General features: G+C 40.2%; 2 protein-coding genes across 2 annotated transcripts in view; both read left to right on the top strand.

Annotated features, from left to right (window-relative positions):
* Nucleotides 1–3,511, top strand: part of LOC137639056 (interleukin-1 receptor-associated kinase 1-binding protein 1 homolog) — a 3,796-nt gene extending 285 nt beyond the window's left edge. Inside the window, exons 2-4 of the mRNA XM_068371375.1 lie at nucleotides 622–798; nucleotides 1,965–2,139; nucleotides 3,333–3,511. Coding sequence (XP_068227476.1) covers nucleotides 622–798; nucleotides 1,965–2,139; nucleotides 3,333–3,466 — 486 coding nt within the window. The 3' untranslated portion in view covers nucleotides 3,467–3,511. The remainder of the gene's footprint in view (nucleotides 1–621; nucleotides 799–1,964; nucleotides 2,140–3,332) is intronic.
* A 2,383-nt stretch (nucleotides 3,512–5,894) lies between these two features.
* LOC137639918 (U3 small nucleolar RNA-associated protein 25 homolog) overlaps nucleotides 5,895–18,341 on the top strand; it is a 71,766-nt gene continuing 59,319 nt past the window's right edge. Inside the window, exons 1-2 of the mRNA XM_068372208.1 lie at nucleotides 5,895–6,170; nucleotides 15,624–16,040. Of these exons, the coding sequence (XP_068228309.1) occupies nucleotides 6,036–6,170; nucleotides 15,624–16,040 (552 nt within the window). The 5' untranslated portion in view covers nucleotides 5,895–6,035. The remainder of the gene's footprint in view (nucleotides 6,171–15,623; nucleotides 16,041–18,341) is intronic.

The following is an 18,341-nucleotide window of genomic DNA, read 5'->3' as shown; positions in this document are numbered from 1 at the left end:
TGCATTGGCTCAAAAAGCTTTAGTTGACAATGATCATTGTACAAGGGGCATCATCAATCATAACTAAATACTTTTCTATGAAACCTGGCTATGCAATCTTACAGCCATATTTTTTTTTTACTTGTTATTTACGTATGTTCAATATGAAATATTATATGTAATGGCATTCATCGTTTATTTTAACTATAATGGAAACATGTAATGCATTTGGTGTCACAGATACTTGATCATGACCCCGGTAATGGAAAATCTAGAGAAGGCTGCCTACACACACACACACACACACACACACACACACACACACACACACACATATATATATATATATATATATATATATATATATATATATATGTGTGTGTGTGTGTGTGTGTGTGTGTGTGTGTATACATACTCAAGTCTAGTAAGGTTTGTTATAGAATTAATGCGATTAAAATTTCAACTGGAAAGTTGGCGTTTAATACATAATAATTATTAAGTAATATGTTTAGTTTACGTTTTTGTCATTCTCTTATGTTAACTTGCTTAGCTTCTCCATTCCAGACAGAATCAAACATCCATTAAGATATATGATCCTATTTTGAAATATTTTTTTTTTCATCTTTCTTCTTTCTCGCACAGCTGTTAAATCATAAAACAAAAGAAAGCGACATTAGTGAGATGGAAGAGATCCGAGAGAAAGGAGAAAACTTTAAGGAATTGGTAGTTACGGTCTCAGCTACACTTCCGATTCGCGAAGCCAGAGACGTCATCAGTCTTCTACTGGAAAAACTTGGCAACACCATAAGTTTGCAAAAGGTAAGAGGAAATTGATGTGTAATCGCGTATTTGTTTACGTACGTGTGAACTGGTATGGTTAGATCGTAGATTTAAATCATCTTCCATTTTGAGCCATTCTCGAATTATGTCACTAGCTTCATGACTACTATCTGAGCTACCCTTTCGGGGCCGTGTTGTCAAGCATCACCACTGTCATTGTCTGGCTTTAGTTAGCCATACCTATGAACTCTATTCCTTATACAAATATGTTTTCCCTTATTCTTTCAGCACATTAATTTTCACCAAAACCTGCGCTCTGTTTTACTGATGCAAATATTCACTTTTTACTTTTCGTCAGTGGCAAAATTTCTTCATAGAGATAATGACTCAAGAGGGGAGGATTTTGTTTATTTTCAAATTCATATGAAAATGTCCACGTGGGCCATGTTTAACTATTTGGAACACATATAGCCAATGACAAAATCCTACCAGGCTTTCATATCCAAGTCTTCAATTTGCATCAAAGTAATTTCCTACTTTTCCTGATGTTTTACAGTTTCTAGTACTTTTGCATAGTTAGGCTGTATCCTTTCTCTCCATCCTTGATATCGCTGAAGCGTTTTTTGAGTTTTGAAACTATTCCTTTATAGCTACTTTTGACTTTATGGTAGACCTAATGGATATGCTTTATTGGCAGCAGGAGTGTAACAATGATTTTTTTCTCCCTCCTCCTAGTCGTGACTCTTACTTCTGAAAAGTATAAGTAACTCCTATGGAATGTAACTTCCTTTCACCATTACTTTACATAATTGAATTGCAGCTTTACTACCACATAATTATTCATGGCTAACTTACCTACTTTCTAGATTAGTTATTTAGAATTATTTACTCCCCTCATACTCTAAACATTCTCATAGTATCTCTCAGTCACTGGTAAATCAGATAATATTTTTAATTTTGTTGGCGGTTCAGCTACTCTTCTACGAGAATAAAGCTAATGATGCCATGAGGTTGGTTAATTTTCTAGGAACTCTAATAGAAAAAAAATGAAATAGCAAACATTCATAGTTATTAAAAAAAAACATATAAACATCTGAAAAGTCAATGAATATTTAAAAAAAGCTGCATGTTCATGTTAAGTTCTATTGGTAGCATAATACCTGTAGCAATCTATATAACTTTAACCTACACTCTTGTTCCTCTAGATGGGATATCTGCACTCATGCGAATCTTTATCAGAAAGCAGAATCAAAGCAGGGAAGAGAGCAGCAGAAGAAGCAAAACTAAGGGCTGCTGACATGGCCGAAGCTGTCGGCTCAGTACTTGGACCGTGTCTGGAAATAGTCGAAGAAGCTTGTACGCAAGTTGCCACTACTCACGGTAAGTGTGACGTAACATGATGGCAAATATTTTTTGCTGGCAGTCATACTATTGTGGGATTGAAGTGTGTTACATTTTACCAATAATTTAAATCTCATTTGATTAAAAGCAATTTTCTCAAGCATTCGGTTATTTGCTGTCATGCAACTCAAAATTTTCTTGATATTTTTTTTTATTGTCTGGTCACATCCTTATATGAGGAATGGATATAATCAAATTAAGAATTTACGAAATATTTTGATGATTGTTATGGATTTCCCTTGTTGTGCCTCGATGCTGGGCTATAGAACCCATATTTATGTCTCTATCTCTATATTTTGGGGCTGGGATTATCATAATATCATGATATCACAAAGATGCCAGAAAACCTCAAATCAATTAATCAATTATCATGGTACCATAAAGGTTATCAGCTCAGTAACTAATAGAATTTACAAAATTAACATAATTCGATTCCAGTATTTTGGGTTTAAATGGAACCTGTTTAATACCACGAATTTATGAAAATGTCTCAAATCTCTAATCCCGACCAGAGTGCTTCCCAAAAGCATGACCAGTTAAAAAGACTCGTGGCATCTGTTACTCGGAGAAGAAAGAAAAAGAGATAATTTATTTCATATGCAAAAAATTTACGGAAAATGTGAGAACACTAATAGACTTTTCATTTGGTAATTGAATTGGATTTAGAAAATTTCTGATATGGACTGGCATTGGGACCGAAGAGGCCATTCGACACTTAAGTTCAAAGGGAGGGGGGGGGGGGCGGTTCTCTGGAATTCTATTGAAGAAAATTATGAAAGAGATTGGATAGAAAGATGGAAGAAATGAAGCATAAACAGAGGTAAAGTAAAAGACTAAAAAGTTTGTGCAGTAAGGGGACTGCATAGATCTCTCTTATATAGATTATAATGTTCTGATGGCATTGTCCAGTAAAGGATAAAGTGTTTCGTAGCAGCATGAAGTTATGCCTCCATCATTATCTGGAAAGGTTTTCGCTTGTAGATTAAATCATAATTTCTTTCTAAAAACGTACTTTGTCGATTTGTTTCCTTACAGCAGGGTCAACCATTTCAAGGCAGTGTGTGTGTGTGTGTGTGTGTGTGTGTGTGTGTGTGTGTGTGTGTGTTTTAAATAGCAATGAATGCACTCCTGTATGATTATGTCCACTTGTAAATATTACTAATTCATTTCAGATAAACGAGAATCTTGGGTTGTTGATACAGCTTTAAGACAACATGTAACTCACGTTCACACTCCTGTTATCGTATGCACAACGCTCAGGGCCAGATTTGCCCTGCTAGCGTACGGTGCGCCAAAGAAGTCATGAAGAGTGTTTCCAGTCTTCGTCTGATTTTCTTTTAATATACTTAGTTTTCGGCACCACAACTACCAAGAGCAACAGACAGTCGCATTCATTCCAAATATGCAAGAGATAAGAAGTCCAAAAATTGATGAGGAAGGAAATGAAATGGATTTCAAGTTCTGGCAATATCAAAATGTCCACAGAGGCTCTGCGCGGAGTTTCACAAATTGCATAATTACTTTTTTAACTTAGAATTGTTCTGAAATTATGAATAAATTTTATATATATCAGGATAGATTTCTCTAACACAATGTTGGAATAATGATTTATTAATTTAATATTGATTATATATTCGTCTAGATATAAGTTATAATTTGGAGACTAGAATTGTAGACCATGTATAAAAAAGAAACAAAGTATAAATATAGAAGTGAGTATTTTCTGAGTTTTTCACACTTGTTTCCTTCCCGAATTCTTACTGATGTCACCCCTTGTGATAAGGAAGACACTAAAATAAGACCACTGCTCAGGTGTGTCCCAAGTAAGTTGAGTGTCTATACATGACAAATTTCACTATGAGTGAAAGTTTTTCACAGGTAATGGTATGATGAGGGGGCAAATGTCATTGAGATAATGAGGTAGATCAAGGCACAAATAAAGGAGGTCCAAAAATTAATAGCTACAGTATATACTGTACTGTAGAAGATCAATTGAAGTACCAAGGCATGGGCCTACATGTTATGGTCTGAGGCCTAAGATAGACGCATCATCCGGGTATGGGAAGCACATTCCTTTAATTCTTATTTTAACCTATTGGATCCAGAAATAGACCGCTTTATAAGATTCTCGTGATGGACCAGTTTAGGAATAAGAGACCGCCTTTGAATAGGAAAATCAGAGAATCAGACTTGAATATAAAAGATTAACAACACAACAAAAGATAATAATAAAAAAAAACTATCGAGACAAAGAACACGAACAATATTGAATCAAGGGCCAACTTTGAGTATCCATTAGAAATTTAGAAAAAGAATTAAGTAAGATATGAGAGCTGGCATGATTCCTTTAATTACACATAATATCTCAATATTTGCAAAAATTGTAAGTACAGTACTACGAAAGTTTCATAAATCTTTATTCTCCATAATTCCTAGCATGTTGCGCAAAGTATTCTATTTTTTTCTTCCGTAGGGTCTCCCTGAATACTATTCTCCCAAATATTCATATTCTTTAACTGTTTCTATCCTACCATTTCTAACCACTCCATTAACCTTTATAACTTCTGTTTTGTGCCTTGTTAATAACACCACGGTTGTGGTGGTAGATTCCCCCATCGGCCATCGCCCACCACAACCGTCCCTGACTGGTGAATGCCAGACTGGGTTTCGGGTCCCGCTCAAACTCGTTAGTTCTTTGGTCGCTGTAACCTCACTATCCTTGTGAGCTAAGGATCGGGGTTTGGAGGGAGCCTATAGGTCTATCTGCTGAGTCATCAGCAGCTAGTGCCTAGCCCTCCTTGGTCCTAGCTTGGATGGAAAGGGGGCTTTGGCGGTGATCATGTGTAATATGGCCAGTCTCTAGGGCATTGTCGTGCTTGATAGGCCATTGTCACTGTCCCTTGCCCCTGCCATTCACGAGTGGCCTTTAAACCACTGATTTCTGTGGATTGGTGATGAAAGTAAACTTCTTTAGTTCTTCCAAACTGTGTCAGTTGCTTATGGCTTTTTATAATTTGTATCTATTCTAACAAGTGAAAATTTTCGTCTACATAAATCAGGGCTTCTATTCTGATATTTTTTAATCAGTGTTATCATCTCAACACTTATAAGATCATCTTTGACCGTGGAAATTGAACATAATTTTGTTTAAAAAAATATTCCCAATCTTACATTTCCTTTTATGGTAATTTTGCTTTCCCTACCATCTTACACAATTCTTTGATTCAGTCTTTCAGACATAGTTTATTGAAACAATTTATTGCATCCCTAAGCAAGGTTCCTGAATAATTGTTATACAGTAATTGATTACAGCATTCAGTGTGATAAGGTGATATGCTGTTGATCTACCCTCTATCCTACCAGACAGCAATCTGCCAATCATGTTATTAATTTCTTCATTAGTTTTAATCAATATTAGTTTCTCAAACATGCTATCAATTATATTCGTAATAAATAGCCCTCTTCTATTGTCTATATCTAATCTGCTACCTTTACTGAATGGTGAAGAGAATAAAGGCCTTCATTGTTGATGGTGAAAATAGATTGAATTTCTTATTTTATTGATCAACATATAGGCTACTGAAATCAGTCATTGATTCAGCTTGAAAAATAGCTATATAAAAGATACAAAAGGAAAAGATAAATGATGAGCGTTACAAAAATATTTGTAGAAAGTGAAGGAAATAGGAAAATTGAATAAAAATATATGGTAGAGTGTAGAGACGGTGAGCTGTTACATAGCTAAAGCTTACTATTACTACTGCATACCTTCCCATGTTGTCTAAGGTTGTTTAATTTGTTTTACAGCCACACATTACGTTAGTTAAATTGTTAATATAAATCTGCAAGACTAACTTCCAAGTTCAGATTATATCATGGGTCGTAAAGGAGTTCAGAAACATCCCAAGAAAAGAAAAAACAAGTTCAAAGACTGTCCGGAAAGGAGTCATTATGAAGAGTTCGGCGAAGCACATCCTCTTGGCGATAAAACTTTTGGAAAAAGGTTAAAGGTACGTTACTCAAAATTCTTGAATGAATATAAATACATAGAAGCTTTATTATTTTTAAAGAAGGTGGGAAGATAATTTTTAGATATAGAATATTCCTACCTTGTTTGCCTACCGCATTTTACATGGGAAAAAAATACGTCACCTAGCTTAAGGTTTCCTACCTAATCTAGCCTAGGAGCCATATCCTTACCTATACCTAATTACCTACTGGTAGCCCCCTACGACTTCCCTTAGCTAATCTGCGAGCAAAGCGACCCGCCAGTACAAAAAATCAATAAATAATTACAGGTGATTAGGCACAATTAAGTAAGGAGGTATTTTTAGCATGATGAACATAGCTACTAACGACTCCATAGAAAATGGTATTGAAAAATCGAAGGTTTTGAAGAATAGCGGTCCCACTTAACCCTCTAGAAGAATAGGGGTCCCAGTTTGGACCTTTTGAATATTAAAAGTCCCAGTTGGGACCCTGTGAATATAATGAGGAAAATGAAACAAATATTAATGAAAAAATACTTTACTTTTGTAAGTAAAAAATACATAAACATTAAATGTATATCAAATTATAAGTATGGAGAATTAAAAGCAACAGTTTATTGGGAGCCTTTGTATATCAGCGGCCAGTTCCTCACACGTTGATTAAAAATAGACATCAACTAACCTAAACTTTCCCCCCTAACCTAACCTACAAGCCGTGTCCTTACCTACTTACTTAACGAGGGGGCTAATGCCCCCCTGCGACCCCCTTTATTCTAAGTTAGACAATAATACATACAGGTGGCCGCTATCATACGTACACCCCGTTTATTGCATACATAATTAAATCAGTCTAGGATGATAACCAGTCATATTGTTACTTGATTTCCTCAGTAATTGCTCTTCTCTAAATCCCTTTTTAACAATGCGGGTCCCAGTTTTATCCTTTTGAAGAATAAAGGTCCCAGGTTCGTATGGGATCGCTATTCTTGAAATGCTCCGAAAAATCATGTTTTCTATGTGTCGTGAAGTTCTGGGTTTTGATTATGGTAACTTTTTTTATTACGATGGTTTTGGTTTTATGATAATGACTGGTGGAAACAACAAAGTTTAAAAATGTTAAACTGATACACGGTATATTTTCAGTTATGGTAGTTGACGCTTTATGTCTCTAAAACTGGCATTCTGCCAGAAATGATTAGAAAAAGACATTCAAAACACCATAGAATAAACTAAATGACAGTCTTATTTTTCTCAAACCATTTCATTTGTTACACTGTTCCATCATTTTGCTTATTTGGAGAGCTTTGCCCCTCCTGAAGCCCATTGTACCTAAACAAATGGTATATCTAGGTTGGGTTAAGGTGCATTTTTGATGTTTCATAGTGGCAACACAGGTTCAAGATCTGCCTAGGATGATATGACCTTACTCATTATACTTCTTAATTACCTTGAATGGTAAAGAAGTTAAGAAATGGGATATAGGTATCGGCTATTCTACAGCCAACAATCTTGTGTTAGAATCATTGGTAATTCAGTAATTCTTAAATTTCTTAATAAATAAATGAACGATAATAATTTTCTTGGGTTATGTCGAGAATGATGTATTTCTAACTATCATTGTTTGTCCAATTTTTCCTTCCTCTCATTAAGACAACAATTACATGGAAATTCCAGTGAGAAACTGCAGTTTCTGGGGGTAACCAAAATGCATGAATTACACCATAATCTGCTGGAAAAATACATTCAAAATGCCTTCCTTAGATGCAGGCAATACAGAATTCCCTCATGTATCACTGATAATTGGTTTCAGGCCGCCTCGCGGTAGGTGAAAATCATCAAATTAGGATTGGCCCCCTAGGAATTTCCATGTATGTGTGTGTTGGTACCAGAATGTTTAAAATATGTATATTTATACTTTATATATATATATATATATATATATATATATATATATATATATATATATATATATATATATATATATGTATTACTTAAATCTATTTAATTATAAAACCTTGATATTGTACATTCACTCACATATATTTTACTTAAGTCTGTTTTATTATATATATATATATATATATATATATATATATATATATATATATATATATATATATGTATATATATGTATATATATATATATAATGTAGAAATTTATATCATAACTAGAATTCAATCTCTTTAAATATAGGATGATGTAGTATTAATCTGATATGCCCAAATGAATCATCTCTAAAATTCTCTGTCTTTTGACAAAAGCCAAAGGCAATTTTTAAGATGAGGTTTAGAGGAAAGCCCTTTTGGGACAGTTAGAGAGATCTTGGCTGCGTTGATGGTCTCGGGTAATAAAAATAACCATATAAAAAGAGGTACAGTATAGATATAGAGAGTTTTATGGTATTGAAAGAGCTCTCTCCTAAAATATAGACATGCTAGATTTTAAGAGGCAGGAGAGTCATATTTAGCTTAGGCAACCCTGGATGTTCCTTATACCGTAATTACTTAACTTTTGCCATTGGTTCTTAGCCCGCTAGATAGAAAAGTACTGTGGGATAATCACGTTATTGTGTTTGTTGACTTGATAATCTTGTTAAAAAATTTCATAGTTGCATGTTTTTAATCAAATTCAAGCTAGTGATTTTTTTCATTTAAAGTAATATGAAATTTTGATATTGATATACCATGAATAATTATTCCATTTTCAATATTAAACTTACCCGATAATCATGTAGCTGTCAACTCCGTTGCCCGACAGAATTCTACGGGAGGGATACGCCAGCTATCACAATACTAGAAGGGGGTGTACTCACCAGCGCCACCTGTGGCCAGGTACTATAGTACTTCTTGTTGACACCTCCTCAATTTTTCCTCTGTCGTGCTTCCGGCAAGACGTTCTGGGATACGCTTATGATCTTGGAGTATTTTCACGGCTTTTGGTGAAGTATTTCTCTCAGATTTCGGCTGTTGCTTTACTGGAAAACTTCTATATTAGCTTAGATAGCTATTATTTAGTTCTGATTAATGGTTAACGATCTTTTTGCTTGATTTGGAATCCCCACTTGGCTAACTCTTTGATTCAAGATGTCTGACATTTCACAAGCCCCACCCCATAGACGATGTAGGTCTTGTAATAGGCGTATTCCGAAGGCCTCGGTAGATCCTCACACCGCTTGTTCTGACTGTAGGGAAAGACCCTGTCAGTTGGAAGATCGATGTGAGGAATGCGCCGGACTTTCGGAACTTGATTTTGTCCGATTTCTTAAATATTCAACCAAGTTAGAGAGAGAGAGAGTTAGGAGGAGTTCTTCTCGCTCTTCACTTTTTTCCTCACCTCATGATCCCCTACCTTTTCCTCCCCCTGTAGTGGCTACCCCCGAACCTACTATTTGCCCTCAACCTGATATGTCTGTTGTTTTGCGTGCCATTCAGGCTTTAGGTGACAAAGTGGAATCGGTGGTTAGTGATCATAAGTCTCTTATGGCCGAAGTCAAGGAACTTAAGGTCAAGAGTGCAGTGGGTGGTAATAGTGCCAGTGCTGTGACAAGTGCTAGTGTCAGTGCAGTGCCAAGTGCTAGTGTCAGTGTCAGTGTGGTGCGTGAGGGTACTTCTGTGCGTGCCAGTCGTCCTCCCAGTCCGGGACCTCTTGCAAGCTCCCAAGCCCAGGGGAGAAGCAATGTCGAAGGGCAAAAGGGTTCGGCAGGCCTTGATCGGCGCACAGAAGTATCCTCGGTGGTTGCGGGCGTGTCTTCCAGAGACCGTCACTCCCACCCGCAGACGATTGAGCCCGTCTTTTCCTCGTCTGCTGAAGAATTGTCAGGGAGGAAACGTTGGACTCAGGTCTCAAGACCTCTCAAACGCAGAGTCCAGACCTCAAGAGCTCTACAACCTGGCTGCAGTCATTGGATCAGCTCTGACTCGCCGCAGTCATCAGTTGAATGCACACCTCCTAAGAGGAGTAAGGTGCTGCCGCAACAGATCTCTGCTGTTAAGGCTTTACCTCAGCAGACCTTAGTGTCTGCCGACCCCAAGTTGACTCTACTGCAGTCCATGCAGTCACAACTTGCGGTCCTGATGCGTGAGTGTCAGGCTGAGAAGGTTACACCTCCTCCTGCGATCGCTCCGCCTAACCGCAGTCCTGTCTGCCAGGCGTACGATGTTGAGGCTCCTCGTACTGAGTTGCCAGTTTCCAGCGGTGTGCAGCTACCTCCGCCTTCCTTAAGGCAACCTCAGCAATGGGAACAGGAAGCTTATACCTTACTTCCTCCGCTTCCACTTGCGGTTCCACCAATGAGGCAACACTCTCTTGAGGTACAACAACCTCTCCCATCCATGAGGCAGACTCCTCAGCTCTCGCTGCAGCGACCTCAACCCTCCTCAAGGCGAGAGCCTCAACACCTTAGCCTTGCGCCTCAGGAACCTCAACTCGCGAGACAAGTACTGCGTTCTGCGCAGCCACTACCTCAACTCTCGCAGCTCACACCTCAGGAACCTCAACTCGTTCCTCAGGAACCTGCTACTGCGCATCCGCTAACCTTACAGCAAGCGCAACTCTTGAGTCAAGACACTCATGCCAGGAGTCAGCCTCCTCAACCCATGCGCCTACCTTCTGCTACTCCTTTTGACCAGCCTTTGCAGCCTGAACCTCAGGTTTTGCCTCAGCAACAGAGACTTGAGGATGAAACCACAAGCGTTTTTGCTCCCGCTCGTGCAGATTCTGCTGTTCAGCATACCTTACCTCTCACTTCGCTACACTCTGGTGATGAGGTTTCTGATGATGAGGCTGCACACCTGGATCCCTCATCAGACGTGGAAGAATCCAAGTCTTCTCCTCCTCCTATTGACTTTCGTAAGGTCCTGGCTCTTTTCAGAGAGGTATACCCAGACCATTTTGTCTCTGCTACCCCCTGCTCTCCGCCATCTGAGTTTTCGCTGGGCATGCAGCCAGCCAAGTCAACTTATACTAAGCTCGTCTTTGCAAGGTCCTCTAAGAGAGCTTTAAGAATTTTAGGGGAGTGGTTGCAGTCTAAGCAGCAACTAGGAAAGACTTCCTTTATGTTCCCACCGACTAAGCTCACTTCTAAAGCGGGCGTTTGGTATGCCACAGGAGAGGAACCAGGCTTGGGAGTACCTGCCTCTGCCCAGGCTGACTTCTCAAGTTTGGTAGACTCTCCTCGTAGAACAGCAATGAGGCGCTCTAAGGTTTGCTGGACCTTCTCCGATCTAGATCACTTCCTAAAGGGTGTATTTCGAGCCTTTGAGATGTTCAATTTCCTAGACTGGTGCCTGGGGGCCCTTAGCAAGAAGACCTCCCCTGCGGACAAGGACTCAGCCATGCTCTTAATGTCCTGCATGGACAAAGCTATTAGGGATGGATCTGGCGAGCTTGCTTCAATGTTTGTGTCAGGAGTACTTAAGAAAAGGGAGCAACTTTGTACCTTCCTTTCTTCCAGCATCACACCTTGTCAAAGGTCTCAACTCCTTTTCGCTCCACTCTCCAAGTTCCTGTTTCCCGAAGAGCTTGTTAAGGACTTGTCTGCGGCCCTGATTCAAAAGGACACCCATGATCTTGTGGCCTCTTCAGCTCGTAAGACTAAGGTTGCTCCCTCAGTCCCCAGGACTTATCGCACCCCAGTGGCTGATACTCCTGCTACGAGGTTTATTCCGCCCTTTCGTGGTAGAGCCCCTAGCCGAGGAAGCTCCCGTCCAGACTCTTCCAGGAGCAAGTCTAGGAAAGGTTCCAAGGCTTCTAAAGGCAAAAACTGACTCTCCTCCTCTCCAGACAGCAGTAGGAGCCAGACTCAAGATCTTCTGGCAAGTCTGGGAAAAGAGAGGTGCAGACGCCCAGTCTGTCAGTTGGCTGAGGGAGGGTTACAGGATTCCATTCTGCCGCAAACCCCCTCTGACCACATCTCCCATCAACCTCTCTCCCAACTACAAGGAAAAGGACAAGAGGCTAGCGTTGCACCAGGAGGTGTCGCTCCTGTTACAGAAGAAGGCAGTGGTTATAGTCCGGGACCATCAATCCCCGGGCTTCTACAACCGTCTCTTTCTGGTGGCCAAGAAGACAGGAGGTTGGAGACCGGTGCTGGACGTCAGCGCGCTCAATGCTTATGTCACCAAGCAGACGTTCACTATGGAGACGACGAAGTCGGTCCTAGCAGTGGTCAGGCAGGAGGACTGGATGGTCTCGTTGGATCTGAAAGATGCTTACTTTCACGTTCCTATTCATCCAGACTCCCAACCTTTCCTGAGATTCGTTTTTGGAAAGGTTGTCTACCAATTCCAAGCCCTGTGTTTTGGCCTAAGCACAGCTCCTATGGTGTTTACGCATCTGATGAGGAATATTGCAAAATTCCTCCACTTATCGGACATCAGAGCCTCCCTTTATTTAGACGACTGGCTGTTGAGAGCCTCCACGAGTCGTCGCTGTCTGGAGAGTCTCAACTGGACTTTGGACTTGATCAAAGAACTGGGTCTATTAGTCAATTTAGAAAAGTCCCAGCTCATTCCCTCCCAATCCATTGTGTACCTGGGAATGGAGATTCGGAGTCAGGATTTTCGGGCTTTTCCATCGGCCCCAAGGATAAGCCAAGCCCTAGATTGCATCCTGAGCATGCTGAAGAGGAGCAGTTGCTCGGTGAGACAGTGGATGAGTCTCACAGGGACCCTTTCATCGTTGGCCCTGTTCGTCGAGCTAGGGAGACTCCACCTCCGCCCTCTCCAATTCCATCTAGCAGCTCATTGGGACAAGGGTTTGACGCTCGAAGCAGTCTCTATCCCGGTCACCAAAGAGATGAAGACCACTCTCTTGTGGTGGAAGACCAATCTCCTTCTCAGGGAGGGCCTATCGTTGGCGATTCAGACCCCCAATCTTCATCTCTTCTCGGATGCATCGGACTCGGGCTGGGGCGCGACCTTGAACGGACAGGAGTGCTCGGGAACGTGGAACGAGGAACAGGAAACGCTCCACATCAACTGCAAGGAGCTACTAGCAGTTCATTTAGCCCTATTGAACTTCAAGTCCCTCCTGCTAGGCAAGGTGGTGGAGGTGAACTCCGACAACACCACAGCCTTGGCTTACATCTCCAAGCAAGGAGGGACCCATTCGAGGAGCCTATACGAGATAGCAAGGGACCTCCTCATTTGGTCAAGAAGTCTAAACCTCACCCTAGTTACGAGGTTCATTCAGGGCAACATGAACGTCTCAGCAGATCGCCTAAGCAGAAGGGATCAGGTCATCCCCACGGAATGGACCCTCCACAAGAGCGTGTGCAACAGACTTTGGACCTTGTGGGGTCAGCCGTCAATAGATCTTTTTGCCACCTCCATGACCAAGAGACTTCCTTTGTACTGTTCCCCAGTTCCAGACCCAGCAGCAGTTCATGTGGATGCTTTTCTGCTGAACTGGTCCCATCTCGACCTTTACGCATTCCCACCGTTCAAGATCATAAACAAAGTCCTTCAGAAGTTCATCTCGCATGAAGGGACACGGCTGACGCTGGTTGCTCCCCTTTGGCCTGCAAGAGAATGGTTCACAGAGGTACTACAATGGCTGGTCGACGTCCCCAGGACTCTCCCTCTAAGAGTGGACCTTCTACGTCAACCTCACGTAGACAGGTTGCACCCAAACCTCCACGCTCTTCGGCTGACTGCCTTCAGACTGTCGAAAGATTCGCTAGAGCTAGAGGCTTTTCGAAGGAGGCAGCCAGTGCGATTGCCAGAGCAAGGAGGGTATCCACTCGTAGAGTCTACCAATCCAAGTGGGAAGTCTTCCGGAGCTGGTGTAGAGCCAATGCAGTTTCCTCTACCAATACCTCTGTGACCCAAATAGCTGACTTCCTATTACATCTAAGGAATGAGAGATCCCTTTCAGCTCCTACGATTAAAGGGTACAGGAGTATGTTGGCTTCAGTTCTCCGCCACAGAGGTTTGGACCTTTCTTCCAACAAGGACCTTCAAGACATCCTTAAGTCTTTTGAGACTTCTAAAGAACGTCGTCTACCCACTCCAGGCTGGAATCTAGACGTAGTCTTAAGGTTCCTTATGTCACCTAGGTTCGAACCTCTCCAGTCAGCTTCCTTCAAGGACCTTACCCTCAAGACTCTTTTTCTCGTCTGCCTTGCAACAGCTAAAAGAGTCAGTGAGGTTCATGCCTTCAGCAAGAACATTGGGTTCACATCCGAATCTGCAACATGTTCTTTACAGCTCGGATTCTTAGCTAAGAATGAACTTCCTTCACGTCCTTGGCCTAGATCGTTTGAAATTCCTAGCCTCTCCAACATGGTAGGTAACGAGCTAGAAAGAGTTCTTTGCCCTGTCAGAGCTCTGAAATATTATCTTAATAGGTCAAAACCTATTCGAGGACAGTCAGAAGCCTTATGGTGTGCTATCAAGAAACCTTCGAGGCCCATGTCCAAAAACGGGGTTTCGTATTATATAAGGCTTCTGATTAGAGAAGCCCATTCTCACTTGAAGGAGGAAGACCTTGCTTTGCTGAAGGTAAGGACCCACGAAGTGAGAGCCGTAGCTACTTCGATGGCCTTTAATAAAAACCGTTCTCTGCAGAGCATAATGGATGCAACTTATTGGAGGAGCAAGTCAGTGTTTGCATCATTTTATCTTAAAGATGTCCAGTCTCTTTACGAGAACTGCTACACCCTGGGACCATTCGTAGCAGCGAGTGCAGTAGTAGGTGAGGGCTCAGCCACTACATTCCCTTAATCCCATAACCTTTTTTAACCTTTCTCTTGAATGCTTTTATTGTTGTTTTTATGGTTGTTACGGTAGGCTAAGAAGCCTTCCGCATCCTTTTGATTTGGCGGGTGGTCAATTCATTCTTGAGAAGCGCCTGGGTTAGAGGTTGTGTAGAGGTCCTTTAGTAGGGGTTGCAGCCCTATATACTTTAGCACCTTAGAGTTGATTCAGCCTCCTAAGAGGAACGCTGCGCTCAGTAAGGAAGACGAACTTAAAAAAGGCAGAGTAACGGTTCAAGTCGACTTCCTTACCAGGTACTTATTATTTCATTGTTATTTTGAGATAACTGATTATATGAAATACGGGATACTTAGCTATCCTTTAATCTTGTACACTGGTTTTCACCCACCCCCCTGGGTGTGAATCAGCTACATGATTATTGGGTAAGTTTAATATTGAAAAATGTTATTTTTATTAGTAAAATAAATTTTTGAATATACTTACCCGATAATCATGATTTAATTGACCCTCCCTTCCTCCCCATAGAGAACCAGTGGACCGAGGAAAAATTGAGGAGGTGTCAACAAGAAGTACTATAGTACCTGGCCACAGGTGGCGCTGGTGAGTACACCCCCTTCTAGTATTGTGATAGCTGGCGTATCCCTCCCGTAGAATTCTGTCGGGCAACGGAGTTGACAGCTACATGATTATCGGGTAAGTATATTCAAAAATTTATTTTACTAATAAAAATAACATTTTTACTTTATTTTCTTTAAGGTTAAGGACACTGAAGAAAAGGAAATTGTGGATGAAGGATTTCCTGTTGATGATGAATCAAGCGAAGAAGAACAGGATGATACAGATGCTGTATCAAAACTTTTAGCAACTTTTAATGCAAATTCCACTTCAGCCATCGATAGTGAAGATGATGAAGAGGAGGAGGATGATGTTGAAGATGAAGAGGATGACATTGAGGATAATGGCAGTGAAGAAGAGCAGGAAATAGACAGTGATATCAATGCTGATTTTGCTGAAGAGGAATTGGATTGTGACATGAGTGAAACAGTCTCTGATCGAGAAAATGATGCATCTGATGGATTGACAGAAAATGATTCTGAAGCAGAGGAAGATGAGATTCAGAAGGAACTTTCCAAATCCCCTCCAGTGGTTGATGAAGATCATGGGGAGACTTTGGTAAGTTATTTGCTTGTATTGGTAAGTTATTTGTTCCTCTACAAATACAAGCCTTAGGCCTTTGATAGGAGTAAGATTCTTCAGAAGCTGGAACTTGGCTGTTAAAATTTATAACGAGGTGGTGCTAGTTACTGCCAGGTGGGGGGTAAGCCCACCTACCCGACAGTCCAAATGAATACTAAATGGACAAACATTTCTTTAAAATTTTACATTAAAAGTTAAAAAACTTAAATACGTGGAATTCCTCCTATTCTTTACATGAAAAAACAAATAAAGAGAATTTGCAAGACATACAATGAAGATTACGTCACACAACTGTGACGTCATAGAGTTGCCGGAACGTATTTCCGTCATCAGGATTAAAAACTTTGCACCAAAAATATAGTGCACAAACAAAACCCCTGCATACAAACTGTGAGGATCAACCGACACTTTCGGTAACCTCACCTTGCATACATCACTCGCACAAACACGAAAATTAAGTTTTCACTCATGATAAACAAAGTAAATACAGTAGTACAATAATAATAACAAAACACGATTGCCAAATCTCTAAATCAGTGTACTTCACCAAACGAAGTCCAAAAAAGCGAAGAAGGGAAAATTATTCAAAAAACTCTCAATGGTGGACCGACGATGTTTTTGATGTTTTCGATCCAGCCGGCAGAGATGAACTGAAGTCTTGAACATGGGAATGATTCCTTGTACCACCCTGTGACGGGTGTACAGTGAGCCCTCGTTTATCGCGGTAGATAGGTTCCAGACCCGACCGCGATAGGTGAAAATCCGCGAAGTAGTGACACCATATTTACGTATTTATTTAACATGTATATTCAGACTTTTAAAACCTTCCCTTGTACGTAGTACTGTTAACAAACTACCCTTTAATGTACAGAACACTTAATGCATGTACTACAGTACCCTAAACTAAAACAGGCACAAATATTAAAGGCGATTTTATATCATGCGTTTCCTAAACACGCCAAAAAGCACGATAAAAAATGGCAACCAATGTTTTGTTTACGTTCATCTCTGATCATAATGAAGAAACAAACGCATTTAGTGTACACATCTGTGTATAGGTTAGTTTTTGCATCGATTATATTGATTATACAGTATGTTGATTTTGTTATTACCAATGTTTTACTTAATTTTTCTTAGGACTTCCAAATGAAATGTTTTTCTTTATGGGCGGCGTCATAAAGTACGCTTCATCTTCGATCGTAATAAACAAACGAAGGCATTTAACGCGCATGATGAAAGTGATAAATAATGATATTACAGTAAAAGCTTTTAGAAAATATGTTATTACAAATATTATTTACCGTATCTATATAAAATCATACATACGTAGCAAAGCAGGAAAACAATTTACGAGAGAGAGAGAGAGAGAGAGAGAGAGAGAGAGAGAGAGAGAGAGAGAGAGAGAGAGAGTTGTTTTACGTACGTAAATGTAAATTTTAAACAAAAAAAATAGCCCCATTTCATATATAATAGGTTATTACAAATATTTTACTTTATCATATTACAGTAGTCTGTGTAATACTGTAAAGTTCAGTACTGTATGTTGTTGTTAGTCGTGGCGATGAAATTCTCGCAAAACAAAAACACGGCATTTGATTACAACAGCTGATTCATTCTCTCTCTCTCTCTCTCTCTCTCTCTCTCTCTCTCTCTCTCTCTCTCTCTCTCTCTCTCTCTCTCTCTCTCTCTCTCTCTTTGTGTTATACAATACTTACATTATTATTATTATTATTAAATGCTAAGCTACAACCCTAGTTGGAAAAGCAGGATGCTATAAGCCCAGGGGCCCCAACAGGGAAAATAGCTCAGTGAGGAAAGGAAACAAGGAAAAATAAAATATTTTAAGAATAGTAACAACATTTAAATAAATATTTCCTATATAAACAATAAAAACTTCAACAAAACAAGAGAAAGAGAAACTAGATACAACAGTGTGCCTGAGTGTACCCTCAAGCAAGAGAACTCTAACCCAAGACAGTGGAAGGCCATGGTACAGAGGCTATAGCACTACCCAAGACTAGAGAACAATGGTTTGATTTTGGAGTGTCCTTCTCCTAGAAGAGCTGCTTACCATAGCTAAAGAGTCTCTTCTACCCTTACCAAGAGGAAAGTAGCCACTGAACAATTACATTGCCGTAGTTAACCCCTTGGGTGAAGAAGAATTGTTTAGTAATCTCAGTGTTGTCAGGTGTATGAGGACAGAGGAGAATCTGTAAAGAATAGGCCAGACTATTCGGTGTCTGTAGGCAAAGGGAAAGAACCGTAACCAGAGAGAAG

Source organism: Palaemon carinicauda, chromosome 4, assembly GCF_036898095.1.
Source record: "Palaemon carinicauda isolate YSFRI2023 chromosome 4, ASM3689809v2, whole genome shotgun sequence".
Lineage (NCBI taxonomy): Eukaryota > Metazoa > Arthropoda > Malacostraca > Decapoda > Palaemonidae > Palaemon > Palaemon carinicauda.
This window is presented reverse-complemented; position numbering and strand designations above follow the sequence as displayed.